The sequence below is a fragment of the Pipra filicauda genome, unplaced genomic scaffold (genome assembly GCF_003945595.2).
Source record: "Pipra filicauda isolate LSUMZ 115617 unplaced genomic scaffold, ASM394559v2 scaffold6_size6359152_pilon, whole genome shotgun sequence".
Lineage (NCBI taxonomy): Eukaryota > Metazoa > Chordata > Aves > Passeriformes > Pipridae > Pipra > Pipra filicauda.
In genome coordinates, this window is record NW_024104865.1 from 2,688,667 (window position 1) to 2,709,026 (window position 20,360).

Below are 20,360 nucleotides of genomic sequence, written 5' to 3' on the forward strand. Positions count from 1 at the left end.
ACAGGGTTTGAGGATTTGTTATTTTAAGGTTCTCATAACATTCTTCAAATTAAAACACATACTAACATGAGATTATATATTACGCACTTCCTATTAGCTTCAGGACCTAGAGCTGGATGTAGCAGTGGAAAATCAAAGGTTTATTGACACACATGACTGTATGGTCAAACTCTTGTGATCCAAAAACATCTGAGAAGAGCTATGCTGTATCATGACAAATATTGGTCGGTCTTGTTTAACAGTGGCCATCAGCAGGGACCAGGGAAAAGTGTAAGAAATGCTTACAAGTGTAAAGGAAGATTCTTTACCCTGTCTGACAGCTGTCTGCCCTTTAAGACTGCCTGGTGCTGGGTACACCTATACTGCTGCATTTAATAGCTGTGGATGGTATCTCTTCATCCAGGTGCCTGCTATTTGGTCTTTCAATACTTATAGGTTTCCTACTTGTTCTTTTGTCGGGAGAGATAATGAGTAATCATTGTTTGCTTGATCCAGTACAATTCATGCTTGGATGGATTGAAGCAGATACAATAAGTTTATCTGTAACCTGTGAGGCCATATAGCCTGTTCAGTGTGTCTTCATATGCAAGCTGTTCTGTACCTCTGGTTGTCCCATTGCCTGCCTCTATATCTTTTCTTGTTAGAGTATGTGTTTTCTGAAATATGGTGATCAAATTGAAAAATACTTGAGAAGGTATATGGTGTGGTGCAAGAAGGTACAACATGACATCCTGATTGCATTTTCTTTTTCGTTCACTATCCCCTTCCTCAAACCTGCTGATTTTTTGTTTTATTCCTTTTTGAATGGATTGATTTCCTTTAAACGTGAGAGCATAGAGACAGTGTTTGCAGAGAATTGTCACAGCTTACAGTATTAGTAGGATTGCAAAAGTCAAACACATGGAAGGTAAGCATGCCAGCATTAAGATTTGCTGTGCTGTTTTATTCAGAACTCTTGTGTAACCATATTTTCAGATGCTTTCATTGATTAAATTATGAGAATTTAACAGAGGACATCTGCCTCATTCAGTTCACACAGTGGATGCAGCTCATTGAAGAAGAGCTATTTAATATTTTATTGTCCTCTTCATTACTCCATCTCTTATTTACTGGATGACATTCAAATCCTATTGTAAAGATGCAATTACTCCCTCTAAACTTTACAGTGGCACCCATTACTGTAGTTTCTGAATGCTTCACGGGTATTAATTAAACTTAATTTTCAGAATTCTTGTGTGAGAAGATATGTCTTTGGCCCTCTTCAGATTAAGAACAAAGGGAGAGAGATAAATAATGTTCTAATCATTTGCTGTGTCTTATTTTGGGCATCTCACATTTGGAAGTGTGCCCAACGCTGTTAATATTTTATATATATTGAAATTACAGCTTCAGTTGACTTCAGTGCTTTAGTAAGTTTTCAGCTCAGAGGCATATTGGGCCTTGGAATCAAATAAGGCCTTTGAAAAACTTGCAATTAGTGACAACTAGTGAAAAATGGTCATTAGCAAATATGTCAGTGGTCATACTGTGGCAAGTACAAAGTAAGATTTCAGCTTGCTAAGTCAGCACTGAAATGCCTTGACTGTAAGGCCATTTTCCCTTTTCTGCCACATTGCACCTCCTTCGCTTCTGAGCTGTGCAGCTCTTGCAGGAGAAGTTGTAGCACAAACTAGGACCTGTGCCTCATGGAGTTTTAAGGGAGAAGGCACCTGTGTATGATCACATAACTAGACTGCCTTAGGCCATAGGCACAAAGTGTGCTAGACATTTTTCATATGGTATTACATACCTATATATAGTGAAGACGTGGGGAAAATTACAGCTAATGACATGGAAATTAATTTATTGAGAGCAAGATGGATGCTTTCAATGTCTGTGTTGTCATACTAAACAAAATAAATGTATATCCATCCCACTCACTGCCTTCACAAAAGACTTGGCAAGACTCAACCAGTTCTTTCAGGGTGAACTAGATCTGCTAGAACTAAATCATGCATGGTATAATCCTAGTTCAATTGACTGCAATGTAATTGTATCTGTTTAATGCAATGGATGCTTGGCCCGTTTTTGAAGTCAGTTGTGGGACTTATGCACTTAACTATTTTGGAATTTCTTTTTAAAGCTGTCTTTTGAAATAGGTAAGATCTTACTTTAATATGATTTTTAATTCATAATAAAAGACAAGCTCAGAATATCTTAGCTACAGGGACATGCTGCTAACCAAATACACTTGTCTTGGGATGTGGCTTTCATCGGTAGTTTTCAAAGGAGCTCAAAAAGTAAATTTGAACTAATTTACTCTAAAGTTCTTTTGTCTTAGTTACGTTTCACAGAAAATGAAGTGTCTTGTACTATTAGTGGTTTTTAGTGCAACTGTGAACTGTACTAAAAAAAATTATTTCTGCTTTAAGTAATAGAATGTCCTACCTGACTGGTTTTCACTGCTGTTGTTCAGACCACATTTATAATACAATTTTGTTTGCCCTCAAGGTCTTTCATCTTTGTAAATGAGTTATAACTCCATGACACAGTTCTGAAATCTTGAGATTCCTTCTGAAAAGTGCTGTCACTTTTTGGTAAGGCATAGGAAGTAAAGAAAAGGCACAGCTGAATCTGAAGTGAAAATGCAAACATTTTCCAACAGGAAATAATTTTACAGAAATTATTCGAGAAGTAATTGGTTTCCTTGCCATCAATTCTAATTTGATATTGGGGAAAAAGGTCATACTTTTAAATGGTGTATTGCTTTGCAGTCATAACTGAGTTTAAATGTGTGTGCCTATATAGGTGAGTGAATGCTACCGCAAGTGTGTTTTTTGTCAGACAAACTAATTTTTTTTTCTCTTTCTAAGAGTGCTTCTGGGAAAATGAACTGCTTGGTTTACGGGTCCCCAAGTTTCCAAGTCTTGAACCATGTTCTTTGCAATCAAGTATTTCAGAGTTGTGGCTTGATAAATGTGGGATAAGTTAAATTCAGTTTGGTATTCTAGAAAGGAATTACTGGATTCGGTATGATATTCATCATGGTCAGGCATTAGATAATTCTTTTATCAAAAAAAGTTACTATTAGTCATATGCACTTTATGGAATTCCAGATGATCAAGATGTTTGATCCAGTCCTACTGCTCTTTCCATTTTAAGATTTTGTTAGTTTACTGGTTTTTGCAATAGTACTGAGGAGGACAAATTCACATTTGATATGAGTATATGTATATATGCTCATACACACTACTTGGATATATACACATACATGAGTAACATTAATCAGTGCAATGGTGGTTTTTTAATTTTCAAAAGTTTTTTTTAACTTTTGAAGTTCTTACAGTATTGTGGTGAGAGCTGATTTAAAATCTGCCACTCCTTTACAGATACGGATTAAATGGCTAGGCTAAGATCTTCTAAATCCCCAAATCTGAGTTGTGCACTGAGGCAACTATCTGTATGTTTCACTGAAATCAGTATCCATTTTTCAAATATTGAATTGCTATTTAACTTGTGCAACTTACAGTATTTTTCCTAGATAAAATGAGTAAAGGTTTTGTGTTCATAGTAGGGGTTTGATGTTCATGAACTCAAACTCCACTTAAGTTACTGTGAAAGTTCTGAATGGCTTCAGTCACCACTGAGTAGAACAAAAAACAGCAAAGAACTAACTAGCTAAGAGCACTGAATTGGGTTGGGGTTTGGGAAACAAAATACTGACAATTATCTAAAAAAGCCTCCAACTATACAGGCTATATGAGTCAAGCAGTATAAGCCTGCTGCTTCCAGCCGTTCTGCCCAAGTGCATGTGTTGCACTTCTAGACTGTTTGCTGTATGGTTATTCTGACAGTTGTAGGCTTCATATGAATCAGAGTTCTGATATGTCGAGATAGTTTTATATTAGAATGTTAAGCATTTAGGAGAATTTCAAGGTGTTAGTTATAGTTAGCATTGCATTTTTTTAGTCCTTTTGTCTTAATGAGGACAATTTGGTGGCATAGAGATAAGCTTGATACTCCTGGAAGAGTTTGCGTAGACAGCTCACTATAGTTAGTTTAAATTCCAGGCAGGAGTTTGCTGTGAGAATTGGGAATATTTTCTTCTGTTTGGTAGTGCAGGAGTTGAACTCGATTATCCTTGTGGGTCCCTTCCAATGTGGCATATTCTGTGATTCTGTATTTTGATGAGGAGTGTCATGCTTCATTATTCCTTACAATCAATTTGTAACAACAGATCATGACTTTAGAAACTGGGATTTTTTTCTAGTGTGTGTCAGGATTTTCTTTCCACACTGACCTTTCTTCATTTACTCCCCTACATCCAGGTTTTTATAGTTAATTTTCTTCATGGTTTCCAGTAGATTAATTAGAGGAAAATGTCTGATCCTTCAACTGATACAATTTCTACTGTCTCCATGATACCATCATTTTCTTTGCTGATGCGACAATTTGCATGGTAGTGTTCATCATGCTTTGCAGTCTGATATTGCTGTTCAGTATTGCTGATTTGACTGGTTCATTTCCTTGGAACAGACTGTCTCCTGGCTCTGACGTCTATGTCACAGTTTCGTCCATTGCCTTAGCAAGGTCGCAACAGTGCCGTAATTCTCCAAGCAACTTATCGTCCTCAAGTGAGACTGGCTCTACTGGAGGCACATACAGACAAAAATCTATGCCAGAAGGGTAGGCACCAGCCTTTTTACATATTCTAAACATATTGTTCTCTGTTTCATTTGTTGTAACATATATTAAACTAAAGGAGTGCTTACACAGCCTCCTGTGTTTACATGCATTAAACCATGTTTATTTTCAAATATCACTGTCATGCTTCTTGAAAAAGCCAGTTTTAAAAATCCCTTCTTTCCCTTTCACCTTTGCAATCTAACCTCTCTCTCTGATCCTAGTCTACAACTGCTCAGGTTACTGTACAAAGAGATCTTTATGTATTTAAAAATCTTGATTAAAGGTAGCTAATGAAGTGTGACAGATTGCTTCATTTCACAGGTTTAGATTGTGAAATTAAAAAAGTAATAGGTTTGGGACTTTGCAGTCTGCTAGTAGTTGAACAGTGTAGAGTGCAACTAAGACTTCAGATGTGTAGGCACAAAAGTGCTAATTAGTCCACAGCTGGCTTCTTTTTCATGTATTCACAGTCATCCTGTTTTAAGGCTTCCAACATTCCAGAAATCTTCAAACTCTCTGAAGTGATCCAGTGTCAATGTAAGGGGCAACTTGCAGAGGAATAAATTAAATCTGTATCATTTTCAGAGAGCACCAAAAGGAGCAATAAATCAAACATCTCCAAGCAGAGAAAAAAATAATTGACAGCAGAAGAGCTGTCCGCCACATTCCAAATTACTTTCTGTAGAGAAGATAAAGGGGCAAAATTGCTCATAGTTCACACTGCAAAACTTCCTCTGAAGTATTCTTGAGTACTTTGCAGGTCATTATGTGCAATTCATTTTGGTTTTATAAAGTAGAAATACCTTTTTCTCTATTTTAAAAAAATATGTTATTAGTAAGATTGAATGCCTTTGTCAGGAACTGCTTAGTACAAGGCACTGTCTTTTGCCTGTTTTAGGTGCTCTGTGTCAGTCCAGAGAATGCTGTTCTGATCATGTATTTGAAAAATTGCTGCTTCTTGCTCCACAGCACTGAAGATTTGCCCTCCCTGTCCTTCCTGCAGCTCAGTTTGAGGTTTTATGAAGAGTCGATCTCTTCTCTGCTGCACATCTTCATGAAGGCTTTGATTCATAAGACTATAAGGCCTGTTCTGGTCATTGTTTAAATTTGTGCTTAAGTCCTACTCACATTAGGAAATTTGCTCTAAACCCATTAAACTTTGCTGTAGGGAAACTAGATAGAAGTGTGTCCAGAGCTCTGCAGCTGGAAAAAAGCACATAACATCTGTATATGCTGCATACTTTCTGGCTTATTCACATCACACCGGCAGCACTTGTGTTGCCTTGGAGCAGCTTGCACTCCCAATATCGTCTGCTCTTTTCCAGCTATGTCATTTGCACTACAAGAAAGGTATTGCTGCCATATGTCCTTAGACCATCACAACCATAACTGCTTGAGTAGGAAGGGGTTTTCAGACACTCTTGGGTTTTTGTTTTGAATTGGCCTCAGAGCACACCAGCACCCATCCCAAACCTTTTCCATCTTTAAGTTAATTATACACATATGTTCACTACAGAATTCTTTAAGCATTTTGCAAGTTCAGCAAAGACATGTGTCCTAGAAACCTTGAGTATACAGTCTTTTTGGTTTTAAAGTTTTAATTCAGTGGAAGGAAACACTGTTTAAATGAAATAATGAACGAATTAACGCATGAATTTTGCATCTTCCTTACTAGATGCTCTTTAAAAAGAAAACACTTACTAAACTCCAATTATATTACTATTATGTTCTGTTCCTATAGCAAAAGCAGTTTGCCTCTCATACTGTCCTTGTAAATATGAATCATATTTGCTTGGGAATTCCTAAACATTTTCTACCAGGCTCAATGGAAAGCATGAAAAATGTGATTAGGAAGGAAACTTTTCCTTGCCTCAATAAGCAGTGTAATGTCTGTCACATTACAAAAAATCATTGCAGTTCTACGTACGTGTTCTGTTGAGATTCATCTGAAAGACCAGATTCAGGGCAGCTCTGTGGTGATGTTCAGTGTTCAATTGCTAAGATGTTAGAGAAGAGGTGGGCTGGAGTAACGGCCAAGGAGAAACCATGTCCTGAAGGTAATCTTCCAGATGTGAGGTTCCACTGTACTCTAGGTACTACTCAGTCCCTGAAGTGTTCCAGTGCAGGAAGTCTCAACTGCATTACTTGTGTATACAATTATTTCTTGTTACATAGTATCACAGATTTGGAAAGTTTGTGAAATTTAAATGACCAGAAGCATGGGTGTGAGTCCAGCAGACACTGGTGCAAGCAGTAACTGCTGCCTCTACTATATTGTTCCATATCCTAAACTGGATATAGGCAGAAACTTCACTGCCTTCAAGAATATCCAGGTTGGTCTTGATGTATATATGTGTTTTGTATACTTATGCTGTGTATACCTGAAGGTATGTATATGTAATAGTAATTACTAAGTAATATGTAATAATAATTTTACCAAAATAGTAAGCTTCATCGTATGATGTAGATAAAATGGATATTTAAACAATTTCACTGTTCTTTTAATCCAGATTGATTTCTCCTTCAATTTTTTTGGGGTTCTTTCCTTCATACCCTAATGGGCTGTATATTTAAGCGGCATAAAATATAGCACCACTTGCATTTATTATTCCTGCTGTTAAAATAGCCCACATCATGCAAAAAGGCAGTCTAACGACATTTCTTGCTACTGAGTTAGTAGAGCAGTGATTCTAATGAAATAAAATTAGAAATATGGTGGGTTTGTATATTTCTAAACTTGAAAAAAGATCCCACATCACAACATATGCCAGATGCAAGACTGACTGCTTTTATACATATGAACATTGTGGAGGTTAGGTACAAAGACATTACAGGAGAAAGTAAAATATCGATTCAGTGTAACTTCATTGCACCAAGGATGGGCTTTTGACTTTTAGATACCAGCTTCTAGTTATTTTATCATGAAAACATATTCTTCCCATTATAGTTTACAGATCTTGAAAGTTTGAAAATTACCTCAGATCAGTGCTTAAGAAATCCGTCACCTTTTAAATGCTGTGTTTAGGCTTTTTATGTGTATGTTGAATTGGTATTGAATTCATCGTGTTTAATTTAGGTATTTGATCAAGTGAAATCCTACCTAGTCTATGTGAATAGAAAAGGAAAAGGATTTACTCACTTCATGTAATTTCCTTAATGTAAATAGTTTGTATCCAGAAGGCAGATATATACAGGTTTTCATCACTTTTTTTAATTCATCAAAATGTATGTCAATAAATTAGAGAGCAGTGAACAAAAGGGAAGTAGGGTCATGTTTGGGTAAATTTTTAGAAGGCCCAGATTTCAATATGCAATATTTTGAAGGTGTGCTGCATGTTACAGGCATGTTCCAGCTGCTTATCTTTTAAGGATGGGAATGGGATTTTGTTGTTCTGAGTCATATGATGTTTCTTTGGTGGGTTAACAAATGCCTGAACTTGTAAGTGGGAGAACCACATTGAGCTTGTTCTGAACAGTTGGGTGGGTGTCTTAGGTTGGAGGTCGTATGGGGCAGTCTGTAGCTTGTAGAGTTAAGTAGAAAGGACAGTTCGGGTATTTTATTTTCTGTTATTTTGTTATACATTAAAGCTGGAGAAACTCACTGATATATAAATGATATATCAGCTTGAAATTCTGTGTGTTATTCTGTGCATGTGGAGTTCTCTTTTTCCTTAACGGTATGTCTGATTAAAAAAAAATCTCAGAAATGCATTGTTCTTGATGAATTCTTGATGATTGATTTGCTATTCTGAACCCAACTATAATTCTTACATACTTTTAAGTGATTTATATGTAATACAGAACTGTAGATTTAAGTTTTACAGGCTTTTAGGCATATAAACCCTAAGAAAGGCTTTGGTATGGCACACAGACACTGTGTTTCTGAACTGGTTTCTGTAACCTATCTGACTAATCTGGCAGAATTTACAAAGTCCATAGAACAGATTCTTCCTTTTGCTCTGTATGCTTCCTTTTACAGCAACAGTTGTACGTCTCACTACTTTTCTACAGCTGTATTTAGCTTGCACTAGTCCACTCAAATTATTTTATGATCCAATAATTTAATAATTTACAGAATTCATAATCCCCAGGTTTTGAGAATCCATAACCAATACAGTCACCTTTATAGATGCTCATTTAAAATATTTGGCAGTGTAATGTTGTTTCATACAAATCCATGTTGTTGGTGTATATATGTCTGCATCATGTAGAGGTATGACCTTACAACTCTTTTGGTTAAAACCCAGCAAAGTGGCAAAGATCCATGGGATTGTCCCAACAAACTTCCTGATGCTTTCTTTGACTAGTTTGATGTAGTGCTTTCGCAGTTAAAAGGATCCAAACTTTTACATTTTACTTGTTGTGATGAGTTTTTTGTAACCATGTAACAGTCTGGTTGTCTTTTCATGTAAACATCTATGTAAATGAAAACTAACAATTTAATTTCATGATGTTTTGGTCTGTTTTTTTTCAATTGTATCATTGTAACAGCTGTTCTTGATCAAAGATGCTCAATAAACTAATGTATACTGTAATCTTATGCATTAAAAGTGCTAAATGGGTCCAGAGAGCTACCACAAAAATTAAATGGTAAAACATTATAAATCCCTTAAGCATTTGTGCTCTGTATTGGTCTCTTGTTTGACAATGGCTTAAAAGTGCTTTTTTCCCCCCTTATGTGAGATTTATGTATATTTAAAATCATTATCTGCTTTGTTTTTTGGGGAAAACAGGTTTGGAATTAGCCGTAGATCCCCCGCTTCCATTGACAGGCAGAACACGCAGTCAGATACGGGCGGTAGCGGCAAATCCACACCCAGCTGGCAAAGAAGTGAGGATAGTATCTCTGACCAGATAGGTAGGTAATGAATTCTTTACAATGAGCAAGTGGTGCTAACTGCAAGGTGACCTTGGTAATACCTCTCTATGCAGAGAGAACACCCTCTTAAGCACTGTGTTTTCGGTGTCTTTGAAAGTTAACCTTGTTCATCAGGATGAATAATTAGGTCTGGAGCACATACTTAAGCTTCCGCAGTCTGCTTCCTTGAGACCTGTAAGTATCACCTGAGGAAGAAATTATTTCATTTCTTCATTTGATTGTGGGACTAAATCTACCTTAATGCTCTTACCCTGAAACACACTGTCTTTTTAGAAGCAGTTGGGTAGACACACTTGTTAATTTGTCTTGCTGTTGAGGACTTGTTTGACCTTCCCCACTCTCCTGAGTAGCTTGGCTTAGTTTAATTTTTGCTTAGTTTGTCTAAAACGCTTGTGATGCTCCTTTTCAAATATATAAATGTAAATTGACTGTTTGATCATTGAAACTATAAAAATACCATGTACAAAATGGAAAAAATGCAATTAAGGTTTAAATAGGAAGTCAATCTATAGCTAGGTAATCGCCTTCCACCAGTGTATACATTTTCAGTGCACACGGCAATTAAGCTGTCAGCCTAGGAAACACATTAACAACATAAAACAGCTAGGTACTAAGAATTTATATTGTTAGGCCTTCATTTGAAGTTTTTGTGCATAGACCTTTTGCTACAGCTATGGCTTGACTTAAATGGGTACCAGTAAGATTAACACCGATGAAAATGTCCTGTCTACAAAAAGCATTGATCTAACATGATGACTGTGGCCAAGGTTGCTAGATTGGTTTTTTTTATAACTTTTTTTACCATAGATTAACCAATTCCATACTTTTTCTATTGCGCATATAGGTCATTTTACTGCATCAGTATACAAATGGACTAGTGTTCAACACAGAATAAGCTTCAGTGAGATCAGGAGTTTAAGGCGTATGCCAGCCTCAAGTTCTGAAGATGTACTTAGTTCACATACCTTCACAACCTCAGTAAGCTGTGCCTTGTTACTGAAGCCATCTGTCAGTACCTCCCTCACAACTCCCCCCCATACTTCTCACTGAAAAACTGTGATTATACTGATGTGCAGTTCTCATTTTGACAGAACAATTTTTAATCACATATGTTTTGATATGGAGTGATGGTAACGACACACGTAAAACTGATCTTTTGCTCAGCTTTACTTTTGCAGACCAATAGTTGAGTATTGGTGCTGGCACTGAGTGGAGCTGCCAACAAGTTCTGTTCTACAGTGTCAGGTGTCAACATATTAGCAAAATAAATAAAGCCAAAAAAAGTAGGAAAAATTGTGTGGTAGAAGAGATGGCTCCAGCATTTGGCAAAAGCTGGGAAATGCATACTGACATATAATCCCTGTATTTTATCTTTGTGTATTGTCCTGCATTCATAGAGTCGCAGTTGGAAGCTGCATCTCTGACTGGAGACTTTATTGCCAATCTGGTGAATCTAGGTGAAAGTTTGGTTCTATGACAGATAAGCACTTTTCCATTTGGGATAATCTGTCTCAAGGTAAATAAGGCATTAGGTGTAGTGAATCCACACACTCACTCCTTCCTGGCCCATCCTTAGCTACAGAACACCTTTGTTCTTGATTTGCTGACACTGCTTGCTACCACTTGTCCAGGGCAATCAAATTTGATGATAATATTATTGCTATCATCATTATTATTCTTTTAAAACCCCACAACTTTCATTTGTTTTTAAAAAAGGTAGTAATGCTTCAGATTAAGATGAACAAACTGTTGCTGTGTTGAGGAAAGCACTGCTGTTTACCATGGGTATTGATAAGTATTTGATGTTTGTAAGCACATACTCTAATTAAAAGGAGCATTTTTTTCAAGTGCAGAATATATGTAAAAACATATGTAAAAACTTACAGCTGAGACACATTCTTTTAAATTACTGACCTTGGGCTCTGAGGAGGCAATTACCTACCTAACAGGCTGTATCTGAGCACCCTCAAGACTTCCATATTTATCTCCCGGGAAAAGAGTAAATTTAATTGCCAAAATGCACTCCTGTGAGCATACACGTAAGATGAATGATTTGAATTCCATCCACTTCTGTCGGGCTTAGTTTAATAAGTATTCCTTTTGTACACCTATGCAGTTCCCACATTCGCAGCCAGCAATGTTTAAGAGAATACTATGATTTCGACAGATTTTTTGCTATCTCTTCAACTAGAAAATTTTTATTTAACTCACTGTAACTTTGATAAGAAATATGTGTAGTAATTGTACTGGAAAAAATGTGTTCATTTAAGTGATCACTGTAGACTTTTGCTAGTGTCCTGCCTTGCGTAGAATGCCATTTTAGGAAACGTGGATCTTCAGTCTTTTTAATCTCTCGCTAGCGGGCATCATGCCTATAGTGATACAATGTCAGTACACTGTGAAAATGAATATTCCACTGTTTTAATGCTCTGATATAGTGCTGTTTGACAAAAGGGACATGAAACCATTCAGGTTGGTCTAACAAAAGTCAGGCTTCCTTTTTCATGAAGTCTTAGTGATTTACGCCAGGCAGGATTGGGCCCTCACTTCCTCACCTGTGTTTTGTCACACTATGTATTAGTTTTTGGCCAGTGGTGGTATTGGAAAAATTGCTGTGTAAAATGAGGTTACACATCTTTTTAGCTTGTTACACTGCATATGCTCTTCAGTATATCATTGTGTGCTATATTGCAGAACCAACATGCCATCTCCCAGCAGTATCAAAAGTACTGCCGTCCTTCAGAGAAAGCCCCAGTGGAAGACTGATGAGACAGGATCCCGTGGTACACTTGTCTCCAAATAAGCAGGGTCATGTAAGTCATCCTGAAAAAGGAATTATTTGATATTTTGTTTTTACTCCACAAGCTCTTGATTCCAAAAGTGTAGTGCAAAGTTAAGTTTAGAGTGTCAGCTAAAAAAGGAAAGGAAAAAATCCCACTCTCTATTAAAACCTGGAGAAAGCAGTAGAGCAGGCCTGTTGTTTTCTAAATCCTACAGCACAGCACATTGAAATATTTATTAGTTAATAAAGTTTTGCTGCCAGTTGAACAGCAACTGCTAGTCTGTTACCTTGTGATAAGTAAAGGATTTGTGGAAATTTTCAAAGCTATTCCTAGGCCTCATACATAAGACTTAGAGTTTACTAATATATCTTATAATGCAATGCCCAGAAAGCTGCTTTTTCAAGACAGAATAACGATCTTGCTTTTGCTTTTGTATTTTCTCCATTTTCATCACATAGTGTAACTATTAATTCCTTTCCATAAGGAAATTAGTTCCTTCCACACTGTTGGAAGTCTGTCTGAAAGGTCTGCTTGGAATCCTGCTGAAAACAAATCTTTCTTGTTCTATTAGTGTTCAGGATCTAAAGGTAAATTCTGTCCTTCTGTCTCCACAGAGTTAGATATTCACACATTTATGGAGACTATCACTTCCCAATTTACATACAAAGAGACAGATAAATGCAGTAATGTTCATAAATTTAAAATGTCTTGAAAATTATTAAAGTCACTGGAATAAAAAAACCCACTCTTTAAACTTTTACCCAATAAGCTGTATCACTTGTTTTTTTATTTATATATACAACCGGCTTAAATACAGAGTTGTGTTGCATGATGATACTAAAAGTATTAGTTGCATTTATTTAGATGTGAGAAAGTCTTTAATTGGTTCCTGGTCTTTAATTTGCTTCTGCTTACCAGCGTTATTCTTTCAATACAATTGGCAGTGTTGCTTTTAGGTTATTAATTCATAACAACACATATTTATTATTTAAAATAGAAAACATCAAAAAAACCCAAACAACAACACACCTGTCTTCATATTCTTAGAAGTACAGAGTAGTTTTTGAATTTAGATTGACCTGTTTTCCATGAGATGTATTTGACAGCATAATAATGTAATACATAACTCATTAGCTTGAGTGCAAAGTGCAGCACTGGAATTATTAATGCTTGCATTCTTCTTGTTTAGTCATTGTTAAAGTAAATCTTTGTTATATGGACAGATGGATGGGGGAGTGATGCATTTCCTAATGAAGAGCAGTGACTTTAATTGGAGACAAATAGGAGTCCAGATCAGCTTCATATTCCTCCTGTTTTTCTGTCAATTCTTGCTTTAGTATAATAAAAGACATGGATGCTGATGATTTCTCGCTCTCAGTATGCATGCATTCTCTATTTCCCTCTTTTCAGGTGAAAACAGAAACAGTATCTATTTTTTTATATTTGTCTGGGATCTCTGCCCATGTCTGTTCAGTAAAACTCTAGGGGTAGACAAATAGGAAAGTTCTAGGTCTCCTTTCCATCCATTCCCTTATTCCTAGGCTATCTGGTGATCAAACAAGTCGATTGCTTCCTGCTTCAGTTCTGATTCTGTAGATGATCAGAACTTAGATAAATTCTTTGAACTTCAGATGGATATAAATACTCCAGTGGTAGATGAGCTGCTAAGCAACAAGTGTATGGCAAGAAATTCTTCCCAAAATGGGATATTCCACCAATGCCCACTATGAAATTGAGGGCATTCAGTTTGTCTGTAATAGTGAGCTGTAACCAAGAACAGGGCATACAAACCAACCAGACACTGGCATGCCCTGATTAAGTAATTTAAAAGCTTTACATTAAAACTTCCTTTCATGCAATTCTGCTTTCTGGAAAATAATTCCAAATTCGTTAAATGGTGTTTCAGTGGTCATTTGCAAAGGACACTCCTGCTGAGGAGGAAATACACCCTATTGGAGAGGGGAGGAAGAGCAGTGGTTATGATCTTCTTTGACCTTTTGATAGGCAATTGGATTATTAAAATAACGGGCACTTTCTGTGGATTGGTTATGTTTTATGTACTAAAACATTGCAGTCTTAAAATTAGAATATTTTTAATTACCATAGTTATAAATCAAGTCAAAGTCTACATAGCTCAGCCAATTTCATTGGACTGGGCTGAGCAGAACTGTGCTTGGAAGGAACCAGTGTAAAGTATTTTGGGACAAAATACAAATAACTCTGGCTTTTCCTGAATAGTTAAGACATGACTTCCAAATCCATATGAAAAGTTTTGTATGTGCACCCGTAACAGAGCACATGCATTGCGTTGGAATTAAATTTTTAGAGTTTATTAGTCTCCTCAATGTACTTATCCCATACCTCAGGGTAGAAGAGCTATTATTGTACAGCGGTGACTTTTATAACTCTTTATTTCCACCTCTCAATTGCTGTAATTCTGAAATAAACCTACAAGTGTGGTTTTTTTGGATTGTTGTTTCTTCTATAGTCTGACAGCCACTACTCCAGCCATTCCAGCAGCAATACTCTCTCCAGCAATGCCTCCAGTGCTCACAGTGATGAGAAATGGTATGACAATGGAGAGCGCACCGAATCAGAGCTGAACAGCTACAACTACCTTCAAGGGACTTCAGCTGACAGTGGCATAGATACCACTTCCTACGGACCTAGCCATGGCAGCACTGCCTCCCTGGGAGCAGCGACATCTCCCCGTACAGGGCTCACGAAGGAGAAGGTGGCACCACTGTGGCACAGCTCCAGTGAAGTCGTCTCCATTGCAGATAGGACATTAGAAAAGGACAGCCACATGGACCGGAAAACTGAATCTTCACTGAGCCTGGATATTCACAGCAAGAGTCAACCAGCTTCCAATCCTCTAACAAGGGAGAATAGCGCTTACAGTCTCAGTGATGCTGTCTCACATACAAGGTAATTTTCACCTCTCATGTGATTGATGTTGAAGAGAAAGGTTTCTAACTATGTTCACCAGTGTTTTGAAAGATCTCTGTGCAGAATGCTTGAAAATTAAGACCACCTTTAGTCTTCGCATCTGCTACTGCTTGTAATACTAAAAGTCTTTGAGAGCATATTCCATACTGAACTGCTGCTCCTAAACTACTGTAAGACAGACATGGCTGATGTGTTCTGTTCATAGGGAATATCTTGCAACAACTGCAGTTCGTATTGGATCAGAAAGGAGATCAGTCCATTTCTTTAATGAACAGTTTAATATGGGATTCTTTTTTAGTCTTCCAAGTACCCATTTCAGATGTTTTGCATTTTTCCCCCCAGTCTTTTTGTTTAGGAATCTGCTTGCAGTCAGTATGATCAATACTGAGAGCAAGTTGCTTGGGAGTGCTAGCATGTAGATTTTAATCTCATTCTGCTGCAAGCTTGTGGGTATGACATTACAGTCACCTTCCCTCTCTTCCTCAGTTTTGCCACTTGTAAAATTAGCAATATCAAGTTTGTGTATAATATACTTGAACACCTCAGGTAGAAGATACCCACTTTACAAGTTAATCAGCACTGGTAGAGGCAGAAAATGTTTTAGACCATTTTCTTAACCCATTTTCCAAGAAGTATTCAGTGTGCTTTTTGAAAAATACTCCTACTCTGTCATACTAGCAACAGAGAAAAAGCATAGGTCTTTCAGGGAGGATGCATGATTATAGTAATTTGTTGGCCTTGTGGAGCCTGACTGTTGCATTTTTATTCTTAAGGCATCTCTGTTTTGAGTGTGTAGCTAAAATACCTACAGACTGGAAGTCTGAAGCAATTTTTGCTAATTGTTTTGAACAAAGCTACTGTTTGTGCAAGACTAGATGTTTATCAGACAGTTCAATAGTTCCTCATACAGTAGCTCCAAATAAGGGGTTGTCATAGAGACTATAATGGTCTCCAAGTACTTTGTCATGGTAGTTCTGACTAAGAAATCTATTAATGGCGGTCCCAGTCTGGTTTTGTGCCTCTCTTCATTGGTCATTTTTGGCACCAGAGCTCGTACTCAGTTGGTATAAATCCCACCCAGGTGTTTGAGACTGGTGTTTTCAGTAGCTATTGCATGCATGAAGGATTTGAGGAAGTCTGTAGAAAACACTGTGCAGAAGGATTTACTTAGATTTTGGACATGTTAGCATGTGCCCCTTCCTTGAAGATAAAAATCTATATGGTGGTTATCTACCTTTTATTTTAAGATAAGCATGCTTATGCTTATGTTCATTTTCTAACATTCAGTAGAATTTACCATATGCCCTTGCAGTACTTGTCTGAATGTAACTAGCAGTAGCATGAAATGTGAGATTCTTATATGCCACTTGTGACTAATAAAATTGTCACTAGCATTTTCATTTGGAAGGATTTTTTCAGAATCAACTTTTAGAATCCTGGAAAATTTATGTGACTCTTGGAAGTTCTGTTGTAAAGCTGTGCCTAATGGGAATGGCATCTTTGTACATCTGAGGTTCTGGTTTCTTCTTTGAACTTTGCAAACATAAGTCTAGGTTGTTTTCTCATTATTTATAATATTATAACATTGTGTCTCCAAACATGGTATTTTCTCTAGTTGGTTTGGATTAATACACGTGATGTTTCTCTGATGATATTGAAATTATTCTCTCCCTGTATTTTTTGGGGCTGTTACTGAAATTTCCAGATAAAAGTTCCCCAGGCTTTATGCTGGAGATAACAGTTGAGGTTTCTTTTTGCCAAGTTCCATTTAAACTTGGATGTTAATAGTGCAGCTCTTTACAAAAAGGAGTAGTAGCAGTTTGTAGAACACATGGGGCATAATACTTCAGAAATACTGCAGTTCTTCGACCCACATCGTTTGTTGTGTTGGATTAAAAACAGGACTCATGTTCCTTCTTTATTATTGCTTATTTTTGAAGACTAGAGCATGTGTTTGATGCCTCACAATAAAGCAAAGGCACAGTCTGGGCTAAAAAGCTTTTCTTTTGTTTCTTGTGGCACCCTCAGTTGGTGGTTGCACACTGAATAACAGTGCTGACCTGAGGAAACCCCAGGTCCAGCTGTTTGCTCCCCACTGTCCCATAGTTCTTTCTTTGGAGACACATCAGCTTGGAGCAGGAGTCTGGTGAAACTGGTACTTCCAAAAGGTAACCACAACTTCCTGCTTCAAGGAGGTGAAGAAGGGGGGACTAAAGAAAGATTCTGAACGGGCTACTTTTCATGAGAAATGAACAGCTTAATTAGTGTATTTTTCAATTTCTAAATTGCTATCCTTTGCTGCTTCTCACTTTTTTACCTTTTGCCTGTGGATGCCAGAATGTCTGTTACATCTTTAGAATTGAGTTTCTGAGCAAGAAGAAAAGGAATTTGGCCCTAAAAAGAACTCTGTGACAAAAGAAAATAACTACAAATTAGAGTGTTTGTGTCTGTAGAAGATGAGCGATAATTAGTGTTCAGATCATTTGATGGTGCATAAAAGAACTTGTACCTGGGTAGTGGTGGCAAAATGTAAATTATAGTGATTAACTTCTACAGCAGAGCTTCTGGCTGGGTTTTATTTTTCTTCTCCACCCCCATTCCAAAGTCCTTCCTGATGATTGTGCAGATTTCTCATAGCATCCCAGGAGAACTGCATTATGTAGGCCAGTAATTACACAGAATCATTATAGCTGAATGTCATTAAATGAAGCCATATGTGCTGATGGCATGAGTTCCTTACAAAAAAAATAAAATCAAACTTTTATTTCTACCCAAAGTATACAGTTTCTTATGATCCTCTTACAAAAACTAAATGGATAATTTTGGCTATTTGTAATAAGTACATTTTTCATTACTTCTAATAATTTTAAGATACTTAAAATATTATTTAATGGTTCTGGTATACTTTTATGAATGGCTCATCTGCAATTTTTACAGTTCACCATTTAGTATTTGAATTTTTTCATAATTCAATTCTTGATGTCTCAATAATAGAGGTGGGAGGTAGGGGACCAATAGTGACTATCTCTCTGTTCTGAAAATGAGGACTGAATCTCTTCTAGATGTAACTAAGCTGGTCCAGGTGTCTCTTAATTCTCTGCTTGCTTCCTGGTGTCAAATATTCTAATAACTTCCCATCACTACCATAGTGCTCCAGCTCCTATTTAGTTTTTGTAGAGTTTATCCAAAGCCTTTTGCTCTCCAAATATTCTCTCCGTTAACAAGTGTGTCTTTTTACCTATCAGTACCCTACTGGCCTGCGTGTGTTTACTTGTAGGGTTAAAAACTTTAGTCATATCCACAGTTCTCTGTATAGTTCCTGAAGCACAATATTCTACCAAAAATACTATATTGTAAAAACCACAGCTCAAAATATGCAATGCACTTGAAAGAAAACTGTATTTAAAACTGTATGCTAATTTTACTTGCAATTGCCAGGCCACTCTTAGCATCTAGTATATGATACATTCTTTAATAAATATTAAAGTAATAATACTTAAAATACACTATGTATATCTACAATATGTTATATAATAAAATATTATTTTACGACATACATATGCATCTTATATAAATTTTATGTTGAGTATAATGAACATCAGTGTTTACTGTCTTTGCCTAGTAATATTAAGGATCAACACTACTAGCCTATCTAGTTGTTGTTATTGGTTTTTTGTTAAGAAATGGTTTCTCACAACTAGCACTTCCTTGAGCAATACCTGATGGATTAAAGAATTCTGAAATGTGAACAGAACTTTTACCCTACACTGAAGCAAAAGATTTTCCACTTCTTGAGTGCATTTAGAAGGGAGTAAAAATGAGGGAAAAAAATTGCCCCATACATTTTCTTTAAGGTTGTGTATCTTCCCCAAATCCTGGTGGTAAATTTTGTGGTAGTGATGCCTCACAGATGGGCTTGTTTGCTCAGCATGTGTAGGAGTTTTCTTTCAGTATTGAGAGAGAGAAAGGGGGAATGAAGAAAAATTTACTGCCTCTTCCCCTAGCTCTTAATTTTTTTCTCTGCTTTCTTGCTATAAATTATGTTTACTTGTATCTGTTACAAATACGAAGGTTGCGGTATGCAGCACCATATATACGGGAAAATATCTTCCTGTATTTTCTCAATCTGTCATCTTGTATATAGGCTTTTCAAATGTACAGATGAAGGGAAGGAAGAAATATAATTCTCTAATACAAAATCTGCATTTTTGTAATTTGATTTGCATACATATGGAGCAGTACATGTTGCCCCTGATGTGCGGGACGGCACGGCATGGGCTGCAGCAGACAGTGTTGCTTGAGGTTGGAAGACTACAGTCCAGACTCTTCATTAAATCCACAGCATTTCACTGCTGGGAATCATGGTGCTTAACTTGGGCCATATGAAAATGAAGTATATTTGAAGGTGATTCTTTAGACTCCATCTGTTGTCAATGAAGAGAAAGGAGAAACTCCAAAGCATTAATTCTCCCTTCATATCTGAGACACCTAGTTTGAGACAAGGACAATCACCTGCTAAGGATATTCTTCATTGACTACAGCAGGAGCCAGACAAGTGGCATAAATTAGATAACTGGCTCCCTAAGACTAAATGTAGGTGATATTGCTTTCCCAGGTGGAAAAAGAAATTTAACGTTAAATTCCTTTTTTCTGTTTCAGTAAGAGAAAGAGATGTGAAAATGCATTGTTCTATCAAGTTATAAAAAAATTGGTGAAGAATTTTCTGTTAAGCTAAGAAAGAAGAGATTATTCAGTGACTTTATTCAGCATTCCAGCTAATTTTTATTTCTCAGTCAGAAACTGTTCTTTACCATGGGGCCATCTCTTTCAAGTTCCTTCACTGCAGTGTTGGATACAGGGATGAAAATGTGGCTAAGTTGTGTAGAGAGCTGATAGAAAACTGGTCTTCAAATATATAATGCTGTTTCCGTACTCAGGCCGTACACAAAGGTTTCCTGTAACTGTGCTGATAAATATCTGACCTTTTAAGGTTGTTATAGTAAATGTTGTCTTAAGACCTAGCACTCCTGGTATGATGCAAGTTGCATCGGATTTGAATATCAGCATAACTAAAGGGTGTCTCC

At 36.8% G+C, this 20,360-nt stretch overlaps 1 protein-coding gene across 3 annotated transcripts in view; it reads left to right on the forward strand.

The window, feature by feature from the left end:
- Window positions 1-20,360, forward strand: part of SIPA1L1 (signal induced proliferation associated 1 like 1) — a 212,188-nt gene that overhangs the window by 178,415 nt on the left and 13,413 nt on the right. For all 3 annotated transcript variants that reach the window (XM_027749332.2, XM_039389061.1, XM_027749342.2), the window contains 4 exons: window positions 4,516-4,665; window positions 9,399-9,523; window positions 12,239-12,357; window positions 14,816-15,255. In XM_027749332.2, coding sequence (XP_027605133.2) covers window positions 4,516-4,665; window positions 9,399-9,523; window positions 12,239-12,357; window positions 14,816-15,255 — 834 coding nt within the window. The remainder of the gene's footprint in view (window positions 1-4,515; window positions 4,666-9,398; window positions 9,524-12,238; window positions 12,358-14,815; window positions 15,256-20,360) is intronic.